This window comes from Orcinus orca, chromosome 5 (assembly GCF_937001465.1).
Source record: "Orcinus orca chromosome 5, mOrcOrc1.1, whole genome shotgun sequence".
In the NCBI taxonomy this organism is placed as follows: Eukaryota; Metazoa; Chordata; class Mammalia; order Artiodactyla; family Delphinidae; genus Orcinus; species Orcinus orca.
This window is the reverse complement of record NC_064563.1, coordinates 77,924,213-77,945,073: the sequence shown is the minus strand read 5'-3', so window position 1 is coordinate 77,945,073 and position 20,861 is coordinate 77,924,213. Positions and strand designations below refer to the sequence as shown.

The window sequence follows — 20,861 nt, the reverse complement described above, 5'->3', positions numbered from 1 at the left end:
TAGATGTTAGCTGGAGGGCAAATATCTCTGATTACCTCCTCTTACCTGTCTCAATTTAGTTCTCAGGTCATTAGGCCTCAATCTTGCTGGATTTACGAGGAAGTATATATTTTTAAATTTTATTTATTTATTTTTGGCTGCGTTGGGTCTTCGTTGCCGTGCGTGGGCTTTCTCTAGTTGCAGCAAGCGGGCTATTCTTTGCTGTGGTGCGCGGGCTTCTCATTGCGGTGGCTTCTCTTGTTGCGGAGCACAGGCTCTAGGTGTGCGGGCTTCAGTAGTTGTGGCACCTGGGCTCGGTAGTTGTGGTTCACGGGCTCTGGAGCACAGGCTCAGTAGTTGTGGCACACGGGCTTAGTTGCTCCACGGCATGTGGGATCTTCCTGGACCAGGGCTCGAACCCATGTCCCCTGCATTGGCAGGCGGATTCTTAACCACTGCACCACCAGGGAAGCCCTGGATGTATATTTTGACTCATGCTTCTTTGCCTCCTAGTTCATCAACTTGCAGGAGAACGGCCAGAGCAGCACTGACGGCATGAGTGAGCGTGCCGTTGCGGAGCTGTGGCTGCAGCATAGCTTGCAGTGCCACTGTCTCTCAGCCCAGCTCCGACCTCTGCTGGGGGATAGACAGTATATCAGAAAATTCTACACAGGTGGGTAGAGGTCACATAGCCAGTACTGGTACATGTACTTCCTCATTCTCTTCTACTTTACTCTTCCTTTATAGACCCACTGTTACCTCAGGGTCTCATACTTTTACTTGATGCCATAGAGATTCTAATCAGAAACATGTATCTAGTCTTCTCTCTAACTTGCTATGTAAAATGCAGTCAAGCTTTATGCTAAGGTATTTCCCTACTCCCATATACGCAAATCAGTAAGAGTAACTACTATTTACTGAGAGTTTCCTGTATTCCAATCACTGTTATATATTTTTTATACATATATACCTAACGGCAGCCCTGAGAGTTGGGTATTGATACCCCTGTTTTCCAATCAGGGAAGCAGAGCTCAAGGAGGTTAGGTGACTTGGCCAAAGTCACCCAGAACCAGAGTTCAAATCTGAGTCTTTCTGATTTTGAAGCCTCTTGTCATGGCCTCTGCTATACTGCACATGATTTAGCCTCTTCTGTACATTATTTGTCCCTAGTTCCCCTCTGTCCACAGTGGTATGATTCTCCTCAAGTCATCTTTGCCTTTTCCCTCTTTCCTTCCCTGAGCTTCTCCCAGGGCCATACAGGGAGGCTGAAGTTCTCCCTAATGGGCTCCATCATTGCGGTAGTTTTCTCTCCCCAGATACTGCTTTCCTGCTAAGCGACTCCCATGTCACGGCCATGCTCCAATGCCTAGAAGCAGTGGAACAGAACAACCCTCGTCTCCTGGCTCAGATTGATGCATCTATGGTAAAGTGGCCAAAGAATTATCTGTGTCTTATGTTCTGGCCTCCTAGACCTCACCATGATGTAACCGTATGTAGCAAACTACTCCACTTAGGCAATTGTGAACTGAAAGACTTTCATTAAAAACAAAAACAAAAACAAAAAATCTTAGAAGAGGAGGTACCATTAAGTACCTATTTAAGTAAAATGTCTATTTGTGAGTAAGCTTAAGTCTATTTGAGGAGGGAGGTGTCTATTTTTTTAAATCCTTAAAGAAATCTGTAGTCTGAGTAAGCACCTCCTTAAGGGCAGGCTTGATAAAATGCTAGGGAGAGGAGGGATGATTTTGAGTCAGGCTGGCTATAGATAGGGTGTCAGATGTAGTGTGGCCTGATGTTACACAGGATCATTTTTGTCCAAGAAAATTTTGTTGTTTTATGTTGCTTATTATTAACTCTCTAATTCACTCATCCCGTCACTAATATCAGTGCCTCCACTAGAAAGGAATCACAATCCCTATTTCTTTTGTGAGGGATCCCCTATCTCTCCTGGTTTTTCAATTTCGATTCTTGCTTACCATCTATTGAATACTTTCTACATGCCAATCATGGTGCTATGCACAGTACATGCATCATCTCATTTAATCCTCAGAACTCTATAAAGTAGGCATTAATCTCATTTTATAAAGGTGGCCACTGAGGGACAGAGTAGATAAGTCACTTGCCCAAAGTTTGGACCAAAGAACTTGTAAGTGATAGGGCCTGGATTTGAGCCCCAGCGTATCTGACTTCTAAGTGCATAGTCTTAAGCACTTTGCTGTACTGCCTCCATGATAAGCATTTCTGGTCTGACCACCTAGGATTCCAGTGCAGAAGCTGTGGTGTATGGCAGGACTTTGAAGTTTCAAAGCTGTATGCTCTAATAGAGGATACCTATGCTGTATCTACTGGCCCTGGCTGCAGTTCAGGCCTGCTGCCAAAGGCCAGTTCCTACCAGCGTTTCTGTAGTGCTAAGTGCTCCTCTTCTGAGGGCCTCTATCCTTGACTCTGACACGTGTTTTTTTTTGTAGTTTGCCAGAAAGCATGAGAGCCCGCTGCTGGTGACAAAGAGCCAGAGCCTGACAGCTCTGCCTGGTTCCACGTACACCCCTTCAACCAGTTATGCTCAGCATTCCTATTTTGGGTCCTTCTCTAGCCTCCACCAATCCATACCCCATCATGGCTCAGGTATGGGGGCAGCAAGGGGTAGTCAAGACATGTATCCCCAGGCCTGGAAAGCAGAGGACTTAGTGGGTGCTCACAGGCTGGCTATAGATGGAGCCTTGGGTTGATGCAGTTTGTCAAACTTCATGTCTTAATATGGAAATCTTAAAGAGGTATATAGCAACTAGCCTAAGATAATTCAGTAGCATCATTAAAGTAACAGAGGCAAGAGATGTTTTTAGTTTCCCCTGGGTTTCTGATCCGCATTGCCAGAAGGCATTTCAATGATAATAGCTAACATTTATTCAGTGCCTGCCATGTGCCAGGCTCTGTTGTAATCAATTTGTATATATTATCTCGTTTGACCCTCAAAACAGTCCTACGAGGTAGGTGTTATTATTATTGCTCATGTTATAGATGGGCAATGCATACGAATAAGCAATGAAGCCATTCTCCCAAGAGCTTATGCTTTTGACTTAGCTGCTTCTAAGTAATTTTTTGCTTACCTTGAACGATTTAGCCTTTTCTGATGTGACACCATGTGTCCTGGGCACCCAGTAACAACAGGGAGTTTGTTCCTTAGTTGTGGAGAAGCCCTTCACAGGTACCAAAGGCTTCCACCTCACCTTTCCTTTCCCTTTCTTTTTATATCCTAGAAAGAAGATCTACTTCCTTTTCACTCTGTGGCCCATGCCAGAAACCTCAAGAAAGCAGAGGACATGTCTCGCCAGCAGAGGATCAAACCGTCCAAGCCCCTCTGCTTCCAATCTCTGCATTAGCTGGGGACTCCCCCTCGACCCCAAATGAGATGAGCTCCAGCACTCTGACCAGCCCCTTAGAAGCACCCTGGGTCAGCAGCCAGAATGATTCCCCAAGTGATGCCAGTGAGGGGCCTGAATACTTGGCCATTGGCAACCAGGACCCCCGAGGCCGGACCGCCAGCTGTCAGAGTCACAGCAGCAATGCTGAGAGCAACAGCTCCAATTTGTTCTCCTCCAGCAGCTCCCAGAAGCGAGATTCTGCTGCTTCCTCTCTAGGGGACCAAGAGGGAGGTGGGAAGAGCCAGTTGTCCAATGTCCTTCGCAGGTCTAGCTTCTCAGAGGGGCAAACACTCACTGTCACCGGTGGAACAAAGAGGAGCCATACTCGCTCCCATTCGGATACCAACATTGGCTCCAGAGGAGCCCCAGGTAATGATAACCACCAGCCCGTAGTCAGTAAGGTGGCCTCCTGAAGTTCAGGTGGAAGGGCGAGTTTGTTCTTAAGGGTCTTCAGATGGCAGAAAGAGAAGTTATGTTTCTGATGATATGAAGAGTATATTGCTTCTAATGAAAAAGAGAAGTTTGTAATATAATGTGGGTACCTAAGAAATCTCTCTGAGAATATTTATGTTTGTTCCTTTCTACATTGCTAAATAGTAAATGCTTTCCTGGATTCTTTCACTGGTTCTTTAGCACCAGAGGAGAGTGTGACTAATCACAGTCCAAGTTTTAAATGCATCTCTCAGACAGAGGGAAAGTACTAATGAGCTTTAAAAATAATCCCGTTAAATTCCGTCCCTTCCTGTGATTCCTGAGAAGTTTGGTCAGGATATAATAACAATAAGAGAGAGGCAAACTGATGTTAGGGTTTCCTTATTAACACTAGAGATGTAGTGAGTATGGGGTGATGGGACCTAGTAAACAAGTAAGTGGGGTTGACTGCTCCATCACTAGTTCAGGTTGAAAGGCAGTTGGGTAAGGAGGCCTTGGCTACTAGGACCTCCTTCACACAGACGCCAGCTGCTAGCAGAGAGCACCTTAGGCATGGCCAAGGTGGTGTCATTGCTTTTGCCATTTCCCTACTATCATCTTTCCTAGGTTGTTGGTGTCTGGCAGGCTTTGGTTGGGTTTCATTCGTAAGAGCATCTCCATAAAAGCAAGTAGAAGGCCGATTTGTGCTCAAGGCCAGTTCTGGGTGGAAAAGCCTCAGAAATAAAATATAAAAGTAAAGTATAAAAAATTAAGAGCAAAAAAGGAAGATTTCCTTTTACAACTAGAGCTGCTATTGATTTCTCTTTATAATTTCTAAAAGGTGAGAGCTAAGGCCTTCATCTGAAACTTCTGAATTGCAAACTTTTGTCTCTGTTTTCCCCTCAAGAATGTGGTTTGGCTCATTGGAACTCGTTAGAACAAAAGTCTCCAATCAAAGCCTGTCTTCCCATGAGCCTTCGTAGATGTGAAGAGTACTTGGGTTAGACCCTTACTTCACATCTCCTGGAGCAGACCTGGAGATGTGAAGACCTTACTTCACATCTCCTGGAGCAGTCTACTGTACTCCAGGCTACTAGTGTTTGAGCATGTAAAACTCCCCTGCCCCCATTCTTGCATCCATGCAGATTCCAGAAACTGCGGGAACCTGCATTGGAAAAGGGAGCCAGAGAAAACCTAAGCAGAAGGATCTGAGGGAGTGTGGGTCATGTGCAGCTTCTCGTACGAGTCATCTTTCCCTCTGCACTAGGGTTCCCTCTCAGGAGTTAAGCCCCAACCTTTGCTAGATAAGAAGACGCTCTTTTTCTCACTCTCTATTCTCGTGTTCTGGACTTTCCTCTGCACCTGTCTGTCTACATACAGGAGGCCCCAGGAGTATCACCATTATAGTTGAAGATCCCATTGCAGGTTTGGGAGCCAGTCCTGTCTGTCCAGCCCCCACCCCCACCTCCTCGTGTTCCTCTGTGACCATCTTGCTTAGTTTTGAACTTCCTTTTCCATTCTGGTGTCAAATCAAGTCTGGCTGGCCTGGTCCTGTAGTTATGGTTAGACCTGTTGGTAAAATAATACCGTTGTTTTGCATGATACGTTTTTTGCCCACGACTTCCAAATGCCTCATTCAGTCTCTCAGCAGCATCCAGGAGATAGAATCAAGACTTGTCAAGCCTGTATTGCCCAAAGGTGAATCTGAGGTCTGCTGTTTGTCTAAGACATCATGATGAATCAGTGGCAGAATTTTTCTTATAACTGAATACTTACTACAAATTACTTTATTTTCCATGATTTAACACCAGAATGTGTTTTCTCCTCTTTCTGTGGTCTTGGATGTGAGTGCATGTTTTTGCCTCTCCTGGAGTCCCCTGTTTCCTTTTTCTTTCACCTGTCTTCCTTCCCCTGTAAATTTCTCCCCCACCCCCTCATTCCAGCCATTGCACAAGGTTTTTCTATTGACTTAAGTCTGTTTCTTTGGTTTTCACAGTGTTGTTCAAACTGCATATTGTGTTACATTCTGGGTACATCATGCATGGAGATATTGATGCTAGAATGTGTCTGCAAGACTGAGCGGTAAGGGAGAACTGAAAATTATGGCCTCCTGGTAATGGGTGAAGCCACTGGCTGTGTTAGCTTGGCAAAGAGGTTAAAGAGGAACAAGTCTGCGAGACCTTTGTTTAGAAGAGTCTTGTTGTTCTTGAGGAGATAAGAAATTGTAAGACGACAGATTTCAAGTCAGTATGAGGAAATTCTAAGAATTAGAGCTGATCAGTTGAATGGGTAGCATCAGGAGGTAGTGAGCTCAGTGAGCAAAGGCTGGATGGCCTTTACATGCTGTAAAGGAATAAGGTTCTGGTGTTGGAGTTTGTGTTGTGCACTGAGTTTGACTGGGGACCTCAAAGTTTGCCTCCAAATCATGGTTTCTTACCAAGGCATCATGGTGACTGCTGGTTTGTTGTGAGGAGCAGAGCCCACTGCCAGGACCACCAAGGGAACACAGAGTTATCACTTACCACGTAGTAGCATTTTTTGTGAGAGGAGCAGCTGACAAATTGGCACCATCTGTCAAGGAAATGGGTTGGATGCTGCTCAATCATTAGTCCTCCCAGCGCATCCTGTTCACTTCTCAGGCACCCACCTGCTTTGCTGCCTGCTCTTCTTTCTGTGGCACTGGGGATTTTGTGTTTCCCTTTGGAGAATATCAGTTTCCATTTCCTGTGAACCATGCCTGCTGCTATTCCTCCACTCTCAACTCTCAATGTTCCTTGAAAACTGCTACCCAGACACTTCCTACTTTGCCAGGCTTCTCATGAAACCTCTCCCTTCCTTCTCCAGGAAGGCTGGGTCTACAGCCCTGTGGCTGAGCCCTTTGGTTACAAGGCCATCATCCTTGGCTTCTCTAACATTGTCTTGATGCTGCTTTTAAGGACATTGCTGGGTGTTATTTTGTTCTGCCAGTTCAGAAGTGGATTAAATTTGTAGGCATGACAAATTTACATTTCAGGTGCAAGAGAGGCCATATCCTAGTGTTTGTTTAGTGAGTTTAACCCTTCTGATATTGTTTTAAAGTCTAGTGTCAAGTTATCAGAAAAGTTTCAGTGTGCTTGTCTCCATGTGAGGACTGTTTTCTAAATTGGTTTGTCAAGAGGGTAGAAATTGGCTGATATTCCTGGAACATTTGGTAAGAAGATGGAAGAAGAGAGAACTAAATTCATGAATCCACTTTGATTTGATTCTTTTTCACCTCTGTGTTGCCACATTCCAGGTCATGTTTTCTCTTTTCCCCCTAGAATATACCGACTTCCCACCTCCCTTCCTCCATATGTTCCTGCATTCTTGGACTGTTCCCTGTTGGTGTGCCACCTCTCTCCTGTTCGGGAGGGCATTGGGAATGGGAGCAGTTAAATATTGAAACTCCAAAGTTGGGAATGTATGTGTCGCTCACCTCGCATGTGTGTTTTTACTCCCTGGTGGCCACTGACACTAGAATCCTGCAGTGATAAGTCGAAGTTGAGAGGCCCCTTGTCCTACTCTGGTCAAAGCAGTGAAGTCAGCACACCCAGCTCTCTGTACATGGAGTATGGTAAGTGAGTACTAGGAAGGCCAGTGCTGCAATCATGTCTTTGCTCTGGTCCCCCCATGCCTGCCACACTCTGAGCTGTGTAGCTCATCTTAGCTCTGTGGAGGGTACACACCATACAGTCTCACCCTCCCTTTCATTATTTTCAACCCCTGTGCCAGAAATCACACTACCCTGCCATTTCTCTTGCTCCTCTCTGCCTTAGGGGTCCCACTGTCTCGTGCTGTGGGTGTTATCACCATGAATGTCTGGTGAGCCAGCTGGAATGGCTCTCTGAGTGGGTGAGAGAGACCTTGAAAAGAGGCCTTTGAGTGTCTAGGCTTAATTACCGAAGATAGGCTCCACATGGAAATCATCCACAGGGAGAGCCATTTCTTTCCTTGTCTGACTCACAGCACAGGTTTTTTGGTTTCTTTGTTTGTGGGTAGGAGGACGAGTATGTCATCTTTAACTTTAGGTGGTCAAAGGGTTGTCTCCAGGCTCTCTCCATTTATTCCACCATTCTCTAACCCAGGGGCTTAGTGCTCTGGGATTCTGAGATTCAGAGAAATTCCTGTAGAAGGTAGACATCTTTCCAACCTGTTATCCGGGAAGACTTGGGAGCATCTTCAGTGTTAAAATCATCAGACTTCTTAAAGAAGCTTGTCTGTAAAGAAGATTTGCTTTTCAAAGCAGGGCTTTTCACATCCACATTCCATTTTCCCACAGAGGGCAGTCAGTACCTGTGCTCAGGAGAAGGCATGTTCCGAAGACCATCAGAGGGACAGTCCCTCATCAGCTACCTGTCTGAGCAAGACTTTGGCAGCTGTGCAGACCTGGAAAAGGTGAGGACTCTAAGGAGCCACTGAAAAGCCCATGAGTTGGGAGATCTGGTCTGAGGGCTCCAGTGCCATTTGTCCTAAAGAGGTTTTGGGTACACAGCAATAACATGGGTGTAGACTACAATACAGGTAAGTCACAGTAAAGATAAGCTCAACAAGTTCTGTCTCTGGAAAGCTCTTCTGGGAGCCTATGCGCCTCACTGAGTCCAGAGATATTACTGATTTTGTCTTAGAAGCTACCCTGGACAGAGAAACATTGAATTTTAGTCACATGATTACTGTTTCCTTGACCCTGGAACCTTAGGTAAAGACTGTCTCCAGAATCAACTTCTATATTTTGTTCTAAGGCTCAGATATGTGATAAATGATGTCCCTGTAGCATTTTATAGCTTACAAAGCACTTTATCTTGAGACATCACATTTGCCTTAATACTTTGTATATAAGTGTATGGTTTTAGGAAAGACCTGACCTCTTCTCTGTCATATTTTTATGTGGAAAGTGGGACAGGAAGGCCAGGCATGGCCAGATACGAGAGCAAAGAGAATATGCAACAGGTTTTCTGGCCATCAGCTTTCATTATAGGAGCATTTCCCCTGGGTGTTTTGAGTGAAAGCAATGCGCGTTCTGGAAGCTACTTTCCAAGAGTATAATCAGTGAGATGTCCCCTTTTTGGCGCTCTTCTTCCCCAGGAAAATGCCCACTTCAGCATCTCAGAATCCTTGATTGCTGCCATTGAGCTGATGAAGTGCAACATGATGAGCCAGTGCCTAGAAGAGGAGGAAGGGGAGGAGGACAGTGACAGGGAGATCCAGGAACTGAAGCAGAAGATCCGCCTTCGTCGCCAGCAGATCCGCACCAAGAATCTGCTCCCTGTGTACCAGGAGACTGAGAATGGAAGTGAGTGAGGCTGTGAACGCCTGTTCCTGCCTCTTCAGGCTTCGGGATAAGACTTAGTACCTCGTGGGCTTTCTTTTTTGTCTTCGTATGTTCATGTGAGATGTTATACACAAGCCAAGGGTTCCTCTGCTGTCAGAAAGATTTTCTATGTTGTTCTAATTTTTCTTTTTTTCTACCAGGCCAGAGTCCTAGAGCTCATCCATTTCCTACCTCTACATGTATATTATAAATTATCTTATTTGTGTTATACTCTTACATGTTATTATCTTTTCTAAGAAAACAAAGTCCCTATTATTCCTATTGCAAAGCACAGGAATTAAGAAAGTACAGTAATTTTTAAAAAGAAAAATCTGGTAAATGTAGTATTCTTAACTTGTTCTATATTATACCTATTGTCTATATAGCTTTAATTTATAGCTGTCAGTTTAACATCGGCATGTCTGGCAAAGAAAATTAAACTTTAAGAGTTTTATAAACTTTCTAGGTTGCTAAAGAATTTATTTTTCTACTATATATGGTATAGACAAAGCTCAAAACTATGCATAGGAAAAAAGCCTGGCTATTTCTTCTGGAAGTAGGCCGAAAAGAGAATTTTGAGAACTGTTCATGTCTTCAGTTCATTTGGTCATAACTTTGTTATTGTAATATGTGAATCCCAGCTTATTTAAGCTATTCTCTTCTATACTGTGTTAATTTAACTTTCATGTACATTTAGTACAACTTTTGTTATTAAAATTAGCATTTACCATTTTCAAAAAAAAAAAAAAATATATATATATATATACATCAGAAATATCTTCCAAAAAATAGGTTTCTGATATGAGGAGAACTAAGGCCACTGGTTCCAGATTCACTTTCCAGAGAGTGGTACTTTCTGCTCACATGAAACTTTTTAGGGGATCAATCAAGAAGGGGAAACTAGCAAGAAGAGCTAGTTTCCATTTCCCCAGGATAACTCCCAGCCAAGGTTCTATTTACTTCTATGTTCAAGTCATACCAGGTCCCTTTTGTTGTGACCCTAAAAAGAGTAGGAGACCTCTTCTGTCCTATTTATTACTTTTTTTTTTTTTTTTTAATGTAACAGGCTTTCGGGTCACTTCCAGCAGCTCCCAGTTCAGTTCACGTGATTCAGCACAGTTCTCTGACTCTGGCTCTGCTGATGAGGTTGATGAATTTGAAATCCAAGGTATGAATTAACACTTTGCAAGGGAACTTTCATTAATTGTTTCTTTTAATTTGGAATCATAGGCTGAGAAGCTTTCCCTAAGCAGGGGGTCTTCATTATGCTTCATTATGGTATGTTGTCGGCTGTTGTAAGAGATAACTTCTCTTGTTAAAAACAAAGCCTATTTAAAATTTAAGCAGAAAAGAACACTAAAAGGAAGTATTCCATTGGAGTGGGATGGCTATTGATGTCACCATGATGCTTCTTCCTCAGTTACACCTTTCTCTCAGATTCTCACTCTAATTCCTCCTACTAGCAGTCCAGAGTTAGCCCACATCTACATGAAATTAGAATTCTATTCTCTTGTGTCCTATAACACAACTGAAATTGTTTCAAAGTGTTTAAAAGGAGCTTTATTATAATCCAAAGAGAAAATGACAGAAAGAGTCACTGGGAGGGAAAAAGCAAAAAGGAAAAAAAAAATCAAGTTTACAAAGTGGAGCTTTATTTTCTGTCCTACCAGCGCTAATTTGCATAGCAGAATCACACTCTTGTTGTGAGCTTCTTCTTAGAGAAGGGGAGGGGCTCTTATCTGGAAAGGCAGTTGTGTTAAATCAGGTTAACCCATGATTAATGGGTTAATCCATTCCTGAAAATCATAAATTTCTTCAACTTCCTGTCAGTGCAATCAACAAATGAACAGATGGAAAACCAAACAGACAGTTCAGGGATGTAAGTTCTTCCCCCATGGCTGGAAGCAAGACTAATTTTCTTATAGAGATGACTTGTGTCTAGTTTTCCATTGTAACATGATGGTAAATAGATCTTTTACTGCATGAGTCTCTGATTTCCTGTTTACGCCAATCTCGAGAACCCATTCAGCTCCAGGTATGGTAGCTGAGTTTCTTCCCCATTCAGAAATACAATTTTTACACATATTTTTCCAGGTCTCCAGGAAGTCTTCCTTCTGTGTTCTCCTCAGTGCATCTGATTTCTATTTATAACAATGATAGTCAGTTAAAACTCCATTTTTTCCTTTGTCTGTGGTTTTCCAACAGTTCTCCAGTTCTCTGACACCAAATGAGTGTCCTACATTTCAATTCTGACACTAATTCCTGGAGTCAGCACAGACCCTACAGCTTTAGGATTCAGTCCCACGAGATGGCTCCCTCTTCAGATGCCAGCTGCCAATGGGGTTCCCAGGATGCCTGTACTTCTCCCTGGCCAACTACCAACCCAGGGGTTCCCACAACTCCCTGCTCACATTTCATAGTTCACTAGAATGACTCACAGAACTCAGGGAAGCGCTATACTTATGATTACAGTTTATTATAAAGGATACAAATGAGTAGTCACATGAAGAGGAGGTACATAGGGCAAGGTCCCAAAGTATCCTGAGCACAGGAACCTCCGTCTCCATGGAGTCAGGGTGTGCCACTCTCCCAGTACATCGATATGTTCACCAACCAGGAAGCCCTTCCAAACCTCATCTTTATCAAGGTTCATTCAGTAAGCATGAGTGATTAAATCATTGGCCAGTGGCAACTGAGTTCCTGAGGTGGGGCTAAACGGTCTGATCTTCTAAATAGCTTTTTCTTCTGGCAGCCAACGCCATCCTGAAGCTATCTGGGTGTCCCCATGAGTCATTTCATTAACTTAAGCTCGGATATAATGGAAAGGGGCTCATTATGAATAACAGACATTCTTATCACTCAGGAAATTCCAAAGGTTATAGGAGCTCTGTGCCAGAAACTGGACAGAGACCAAATATATATATATATTTTTATTATACCACAGTCTGTGATTGACTTGATCTCCAAATTAGAAGAAAATAGGAGGGCTCTGCCCTTTCTCTCAGGATCAGCAGTTGGAATTTCATGTGGGTAATAATAAGGTAAATCCAAAACATGCTACTTCACTGAGTGTGGAACAGTCCACTTGACTATAAAGTCTTTTCCTTGCAGCAAAGCAAGGAGCCAGGGGGAGTTGTTCAGACTGAAAGGAGCCAAATTTGAAATAGCCTGCCTGGGGGTGGCATGAGGTATACTCCCATTGGAAACTGTTGCTGCATTTGTGGCCCCAGAGGAGGTGTTTAATCAACTAACTCTCTAGTCAGTTCAGATGGAAATCCTTAAAGGAAAAGACCTTAGGCATGGCTTGTCAACCTCTAGCCCAGATATTTCTCTGCTGTGATAGACTGTCTTGTGTATTGTACAGTGTTAAGCATCATTCCTGGCTTCTCTACGCACTAGATGCCAGTAGCATACCGCCCTTCTCCCCAGTTGTGACAACCAGAAATGTCTTCAGACATTGCCAAATATCTGCAGTGGGTACAATATCCTCCCTGGTTGATAACCACTGCCTTATGAGGTCTTTAAGGCTAGGCTGGTTTGGGGAGGCAGCAGTAACTGTCTCCCAAGCCAACGTGAGAACCTAACTATGGATGTAGGTTTCTAAAAGCAGTGCCATCTTATGGAGCAAAAGTCAAGTCCTGATTCCAGGAACATGTGGTATAGAACTGTCATTCTCATCAGTTTACTTCCTGTCTGAATACTAAAGGGCACCCTTTTATAATCATTATTATACAGATGGTAGTGAAGGATCTAACCTGACTCACATGTCAAAGAATGGACTCTCAGTATCAGTGGCCTCGCTGTTTTCAGGTAGCCTGTGTTGGAAGCGTGGGTGTGCTCATACATGCATGTGTGTGAATGTTTGCACCAGCTTTTGTACATACCTGTGATACCTGTCAGGGTTATGAGGACTGTAACGTCTGGAGAACTATCTGGGGAAAACTGGACTTAAGCTAACTGGGAACAAATTAGATACTAATTTTCTTTCTTTCTTTCTTTTATTCTTTTTTATTTTTTAATTAAAAAATTTTTATTGGAGTATAGTTGATTTAAAGTGTTAGTTTCTGCTGTACAGCAAAGTGAATCAGCTATACATATACATATATCCACTCTCTTTTAGATTCTTTTCCCATACAGGTCATTACAGAGTACTGAGTAGAGTTTCCTGTGCTATACAGTAGGTCCTTTAAGTTATCTATTTTATATATAGTACTGTGTATATGTCAATCCCAATCTCCCAATTTATCCCTCCCCGCCTTTCCCCCCTGGTAACTGTAAGTTTGTTTTCTAGATCTGTGGCTCTGTTTTTTTTTTTTTAAGTAAGTTCATTTGTACCATTTTTTCAGATACTCATTTTCTTCTTCCTCATATGACCCCAGCAATCCTCACTGAGATTATCCTTGTTAATCCTTCTCTACAGTGATACTTTTAGATTAAGTGGTCATTGTGGCTGATGGAGATAGTGGACAGTTTAGAAAGGAGTGGTCAGGTGAAGAAATTACAGTTCAAACCTATAGCTAAATACTGCCACACATTCAGACAGCAAAAGTCCTATAGAATGGTATGAAGCTTAGAGTCTCTTTAGAGTTTTGAATTTTCAGAGCCAACTTTCAGAAAGCTATCTCTTCTAGGTACTTTGTGTACAATTAGGATTTATTGCTGCAAATGTTTGGCCTTAGTAACTGCTTTGTGATCCAAACAAGTAGACTTTCTGTAGGTGGAGTTGACTAAAAGTAGTAGTTTTCTGTTCACAGTGGCTTTAAAACACACAAACAACAAAATTCAGGGCATTTATTAATTTGATTAATAGTTAATTATTTTATTAATTTAAAATGTTAATTAACAGTTAATTTTAACGGCTAATATTGTCAGCCACTAGAGTTTGAAATAATTACATGTGTAAGATTAAATTAAGATTTAGAGAAATAAAAGTAATTAGGTACCTTTTACGCCTGAACTGTTGTAATTTATTCTAACATAGTCTTCTCTTGCTTGAGAAGTAACAATCATGTCATTTTTTTTTTTAGTTTGGTTTTTTTTTGGCCATGCCACATGGCTTGAGGGATCTTAGTTCCCTGACCGGGGATCGAACCCAGGCAGTGAAAGTGCTGAGTCTTAACCACTGGACTGCTAGGGAATTCCCCTAAGTCACTTTTAAACTGGTTTCTGATGTGTTTACAACCAGAATCGTTTGCATGTGCATTTACTGACTGTCAGGTACTTCTTGGTTAGAGCATAGTCGTCAGTCTGCTTTAACCATAAGGCATACTTTTATTTGGTCTTCCTAGCATCCTTTCTTCCCCCATTTTGGGAGCTTTAGAGCGTTTTTTATACACCAAGAATTTGAAATATTTTTCAACTAAAGTACTGCTTTTTCTCATGATCCACAATCCCAACACATGTTGAGGGCTTGGAGGGAAAGCAATCAGAACAACCCTCTCTCCAAAGTAGTGACTTGTTTGACTTTCTACACACAGATTTCCGATTATGAAAGCATAATTTTTTTAACATTTTTATTTGAGTATAATTACTTTACAATGGTGTGTTAATTTCAGCTTTATAACAAAGTGAATCAGTTATACATATACATATATCCCCATATCTCTTCCTTCTTGCGTCTCCCTCCCTCCCACCCTCCCTGTCCCACCCCTCTAGGTGGTCACAAAGCACCGGCTGCTTCCCACTAGCTATCTGTTTTACATTTGGTAGTGTATATATGTCCATGCCACTCTCTGATTTTGTCCCAGCTTACCCTTCCGCCTCCCCGTGTCCTCAAGTCCATTGTCTAGTAGGTCTGTGTCTTTTTTTTTTTTTTTTAGATTCCATATATATGTGTTAGCATACGGTATTTGTTTTTCTCTGAAAGCATAATTTACAATTCATCTTTCTCTACTGTAGGTTTCTTTATTGCTTTCTGTTCTTTTTCATTTGTTTCTGGTCTTTAATCAAGTTTATTACTGGGGACCAAATTCCTTCTAACAAGTGTCGGTATACTTCTCATTAGCAGTCTTCTTGATCATGTCCAGAGGCTTACAGATGCTTTTCTTTTTGATCACCTTAAGTAATATATGCTATTGAAGAATCTCTTGGGATTCTATCAGAGGAAGGTTATCAGAATCCATAACACCCGTGGAAAAATTACTTAAGCATCGTAGTATAGACATCATCTGTGATAAATACTCTGCATAATTGTAATACTTTGCTTAATGTAATCATTTTTCTTAGATCCTAATTCAGCAAGCAGACCTTATGTAGCAGAAGTGTTTATGAAGGAAATAGTTTTGGAAGTTACTTCCTCCTCACAGTAAAGTGGATGTAAACTTGTGATCATAGCTTATTCATAGAAAGCTTTGTATTCGTTAACATCTATTCCCTTTTTAAAAAACCATTTTACTGAGGAATAATTACACTTCAGAATCTACCCACTTTAAGTGTACAACTCACTGAATTTGAGTAAATTTACCAAGTTGTCAACCATCACCGTAATCTAGTTTCAGAACATCTTCATCAGATCCCTCACACCCATTTATAGTTAATTTACATTCCCACCCCAAGTCCCAGTCCACCACTAATCTTTATATCTCTATAGATTTGTCTTTTCTGGACATTTCATGTAAATGCAGTCACACAGTATGTGATCTTTTGTGTCTGGCTTCTTTCACGTCATCTTATCTTCTGATGGTGTCTGCCAAATTGATATGATATCATTCATGGGCTCCCAATTCCAGACAGTCTTTTCAGCGTCTTTGGTTTTAGGATTTTGTTGTTGTTTTTTTCCTCCCTTCATCCTTTTCCACTACAACTTCATCAATTCTTCTTTATCCTCCTTCTTTTAGAATTTCAATCTCTGCATATATGTACCTAGTCAGGGTCCAGTCAGGAGACAGAAACCACATGATAACTTGAATAGGGAACATTTAATATAAAGAATTATTAACTCTGATGGGGGATTGAAGTAATGGGAGACTGGCTCATAAGGAGTAAAGAGAACTCTAAGGAATACAGGAATAGCAGATACAGGCAGCAGTCACCATCCCTAGGGCTGAGATAGAGCCCCCAGGGGAGGAACAAAGGTAGAAGAGGGCCATACCCCGAGGCTGCGATCCAGACCTCCTGGCTCACTGGATGGTGGAGTTTTCTGAAGGTGCAGAACTGCCCTGAGAGAATGTCCGGGCATGTTGTCCATGAGGGGTGCCATGGCAACAGCCCTTTTCAGGAAACCATTCTCTGGGGTGCAGGAGGAGGCTGTCCCCAGGGGGTGCTGTGCCTCAGAACTCAAGGGGTGCTGGAGGAAGTGGTTCATGGGAGGGGCCAGGCCTGCAGCACCGGCTCGGAAGCTTTCCCACGGGTCCAAGGGAAGCCACTTATGAAAAGTACCATCAGTGGCGCCCTGCTGCAAAGCCTCCTGAAGCCATGCTTACCCTGGGGAAAGTCACTTGCACCACAGGAGTCCTCTTACAGGAGCGCACCAGCAGCCAGAGAAACCCCTTCCTCCTCCAGTGTCCCTCCAGCGCCCTCTACTGCCGAAGGTGAACATTGTGCCAGCTGGCAAAAGATCAGTGTTTTCAAGTCCAGCTCCATTATCACAGAGCAGACAAAAAGAAGGGCAGGTTGGGAGCTGAAAGGCAATAAATTGAAAACTGGCACAATATATAAAGAGGAAAGTTCATGAACTATATTTTGGACAAGTTTTAAAATTATATCCAATTCAAGGTAATCTGTTGCTCCTCCCCACCTTCCCTCTTTTAATAAGTTGTTTTCTCCTTCTAAGGCAAGAGTAATTGTGGCTCTCCATTTTAAAGTGTTTCCTCTTGAGTCAGCAGTTACAGAACATTCATTAGAGTTGGATTTCTGGATGTGTTGGGTATCCCCTTATGTGCTAAAAGGAAAACAGGATGCAAACCAACATCAGATTGGCCAGTAAATTCCGAAGTTGACTCTATTCTTGTGCCTCACTTATTTTGTTTAAAAATGTGCAGATTTTGCTAGGGTACCAAGGTTTTAACCAGTTCTTCCTTGATCATCCCAATACCGGTATCTGGACATGCAAAAATTCTTCTTATAACCTGTCATTATTTTTGTTGTTGTTTGTCTTTATATTTTTGAACTTTTTCCAGTCAGTAGTAATAGCTTTATCCTATCTAAAGCATCAGGCGCATTTGAAATCGGTTCTTGTTAAAGAATTGATAAAAAGTTTCATAATTATGTTAACTTCTATTTGGAAGGAGTGCTTCTCAGACTTCTTTCTCAAGTGCTCTCATTTGGGGTATGTTTAATCCATTCAGTTGAGTGGCTTTCTTCTGTCTCTTTACTCCTTAATTATCCTAGACCCTGGTCTACTTTTATCCAGATCCTCAACTAGTGTTCCAACCACATTAACCTAATCATCTGCTTGTACTGACTAGAGAGTGAGCAGGATACAACAGAGAGGTCTAGTACCCACGAGGCCTTCATGGTACTGACCAGTGACAGGTGTAATGTCCCTTTTGATATCAGGCGCTGCCTCTCCCTCTCCGCTCTTGGGGTAAGATCCTTGCTTCCAAACCCGTGTAGTCTTCTGCACTCTTGGAAATATTCATGATTAGCTAGGACATCACTGCACCTCTGGTAAAAAAGAAGAAACATGATAAAGTGTGACTTGACTTTATTTTCCAAAGAGGAGAGAGTGTTATTTTTTCTCTCAAAGAAAAGAAGGCTTCCTTTCTGTGAGGCTGAAGAACTGCTGAATAGTTTTTATGAAGACAGCGGTTTTCAGCAACCATGAATTGTCAACCGCCTCTCCTCTCTGGCGTGCCATGTTTTCTTTCGTAGCCTGGCCCTCAAGTAACCATGTTGGTTAGCTCTTTATTCAAGATATCTGTCTAAGATTTTTGTCTGGTTTTTCCTTTTCTATCACTCGTAAACAGGCTGAAATTTGCCTTTTGCTTTTAGACAGTTTTTTATTTAGGAAATATTTTTTGGAAACCTATTATGTACAAAGCTCTTTGAGGATTTTAAGGACAAGGCAAGACTTACGTATGATCCAAGGCAGTTTAGTGTTACTCAAATCAACGTTGCAAACCCAATGGTCTATGAAGGTCTACTATTGCCTAGAGTTTTTTCTTCTCTTCTAGCACTATTTAGAATGGAATACAGAGCTACCCAGTGTATTTGGGAACTGGATTTGAGTGGCGCAAATTCAGACAGAGTATATGATATACATGAACTTCTTTGTTAAATGAAATAGGATTTGTTATTTGCTAGTCAAAGATTTTGTTGCTATCTTAAGTTTTTCTATGCTTAGAGAGCATATGAAAACTGAGAGATTTCAATTCTTTTCTCTTATTTGTGTTTATAGCTTTGAAGACATTGATTTTTCAGGAATATTATTTGAGAATATGCTGTTATACAGAGCACTGTGTTAAGTATTTCAGGGCCAAACAGAAGAATTAGACACGATCTCATTTCCTCACACCGAGATATTATAATCTAGTGGTACATACAAATGTATATGTATACAGAGGAAACATGAAGAACAATTGAGCTACTCATGGCCAACTGCAGAATGATGTCATGTAAGCTTAGCGCTCTATTGAGGGGCTTAAATGCAGTAGATTGATCATTGTGTAGGTTTAATTAGGAGAAGGTCTTTCACTAGGCATCAAAGGAAGTGAGGGATGAGACTTATCAGAACAGTCTTGTTTTCATGACTTGAATAGGCAGTATCTGCTTTTCTTGAACATGACTGTTATGTTTCACATTCTGCCCATTAAAATTATTTGGGTAGATGAGGTCTCTAGAGATTTAGGCATATCATTATTAGAAATCCTTTTCAAAATTCTTTCTTGGAAATAGACTTTGGAAAGTCTGCCGTAGTTTCCTAAAATTATGTTTGAGAGTTCTTTAGTGAAGATCATGTTGAATAGCTCCATGAAAATTTGTTGTTTACCAGGCATCTCCAGGGAGTTGCCAAACCATAGAGAAGTTCTTTTTTTCCTCTGTGCCACCGGACAGGAAGGGAGTCTTTCCGTGAAACTTTGTTAAGGACATGGAAGACTTCTCACATTCAGTGGTTAATAGCAATAGTGGTCAGATGTTAGAAGCAAAGTTTCAATTCCACATACATTTAATGAGTAACCTCTGTGACCTAAATTCTGTGTTAGGTACTGATTCTGGTATTAAAAAAAGAGCTAGATAGAGTTCTTGACTCTGAGAGTTTATCATTTAAGAGCACTTGAGATTTAGAGAATGAGAGAAATTGGAGTCATTTGTTGCTGCTTGGTAGAGAGTGTGTCCCTGTTTGCCTTAGGATGCTTCATTTTCTCCTTCATTGCTTTGCACTAAATGTGAATTTGTGTTTCCACCTGGATTTGTAGCCACTTTGACCTTCTCAATGCTATGCATAATGTCACCAATTCAGTCTGTTGTGACTTGAACAGAGCCAAACTATAAATTGGATGTAAAGCTTCACCTGGACTCTGCTCCGTATCCTGCATAGAATGTAGCACCTAGCTGCTGCCCTGAGTGCTTAGCTGCCAATAGCTTGGACTGCTTTCCATTATTATCCCTTACCTCCTCCCTTTCCACTTCCTGCTCCCCTTAACTCTTGTTTGCATTTAGATGCTGACATCAGAAGGAGCACACTCTCAAACAACAAATCATGTGTTTCCTCCCAGTCCTTGTAAGTACTTTTTTTTTTTAAAATAAAACTTTGGGATATGTCGAGAAACAAACCCAGGTCTTGGCATATGGATGGGAAGGCCATGGGATGAAGCCATCTGAATTCACAAAGAGGCAAGTTTAATGTGACAGGCCTGCCTGATGGTGGTGAGTCCAGGGAAGAGAGCAGAAGATCATGGGATCAAACAGGCTGGTCTCCGGTGGAGGCAAAGCTCCCAGTGTGGATTATTCCTTCTCTGCTAACTCTGATTACACCAGAGGCTCCCAGAAGATCAGTTCTCAAAAGAGAGAACAGTGATCGTGATTTCTGATTATGAAATCAGATTGAACAGGTTCCACGTAGACTCAGCTAGAGGAAATAGTAGTTCATGCGGGAGTGACAATAGTCTTCATAGTCCACAAAGCAGTTTGACTCACTCTATTTTGTAAAGAGGTGTTGTCATCTCCATTTTGCAATTAAAGAAAGTGAAGTTTAGGGCTTCCCTGGTGGCGCAGTGGCTAAGAATCCGCCTGCCAATGCAGGGGACACAGGTTCGAGCCCTGGTCCGGGAAGATCCCACATGCCGCGGAGCAACTAAGCCCGTGTACCACAACTACTAAGCCTGTGCTCTAGAGCTCGTGAGCCACAACTACTGAAGCCCGCGCGCCTAGAGCCCATGCTCCACAACAAGAGAAGCCACCGCAATGAGAAGCCCGCACACCGCGACAAAGAGTAATCCCCACTTGCTGCAACTAGAGAAAGCCCGCATGCAGCAACGAAGACCCGATGCAGCCAACAAATAAATAAATAAATAAATGAATAAATAAATTAATTACTTAAAAAAAAAAAAAGAAAGTGAAGTTTAGAGAAAGGATTTGATAGAATTCTTAACCAGCAGTGCCATGAATGCTAGTAAGTGGGATTTGAGCCTAAGTCTTAGAACTATGTGTGGACCTGTGTAATTTGCTCTATACTCACATGTCTGAGGATGATGAGAAAGGAAGCTGAGTGGACTGGGGGTGCTGTGAGTGTTCTCTCAGTCCATAAATCACTGTGTATGGTATCGGGTCCTGAAGTTAGGGCT

General features: G+C 42.2%; 1 protein-coding gene across 11 annotated transcripts in view; it reads left to right on the top strand.

The window, feature by feature from the left end:
- Positions 1 to 20,861, top strand: part of RUBCN (rubicon autophagy regulator) — a 66,528-nt gene that overhangs the window by 37,406 nt on the left and 8,261 nt on the right. For 5 of the 11 annotated variants that reach the window (XM_033403825.2, XM_049710333.1, XM_033403826.2 and 2 more), the window contains 11 exons: positions 493 to 652; positions 1,296 to 1,402; positions 2,448 to 2,604; positions 3,237 to 3,770; positions 5,193 to 5,237; positions 7,309 to 7,404; positions 8,110 to 8,225; positions 8,913 to 9,120; positions 10,205 to 10,306; positions 12,874 to 12,948; positions 19,738 to 19,798. In XM_033403825.2, the coding sequence (XP_033259716.2) occupies positions 493 to 652; positions 1,296 to 1,402; positions 2,448 to 2,604; positions 3,237 to 3,770; positions 5,193 to 5,237; positions 7,309 to 7,404; positions 8,110 to 8,225; positions 8,913 to 9,120; positions 10,205 to 10,306; positions 12,874 to 12,948; positions 19,738 to 19,798 (1,661 nt within the window). The remainder of the gene's footprint in view (positions 1 to 492; positions 653 to 1,295; positions 1,403 to 2,447; positions 2,605 to 3,236; positions 3,771 to 5,192; positions 5,238 to 7,308; positions 7,405 to 8,109; positions 8,226 to 8,912; positions 9,121 to 10,204; positions 10,307 to 12,873; positions 12,949 to 19,737; positions 19,799 to 20,861) is intronic. The other 6 variants (XM_033403828.2, XM_004278799.3, XM_033403827.2 and 3 more) reach the window with 5 other exon arrangements.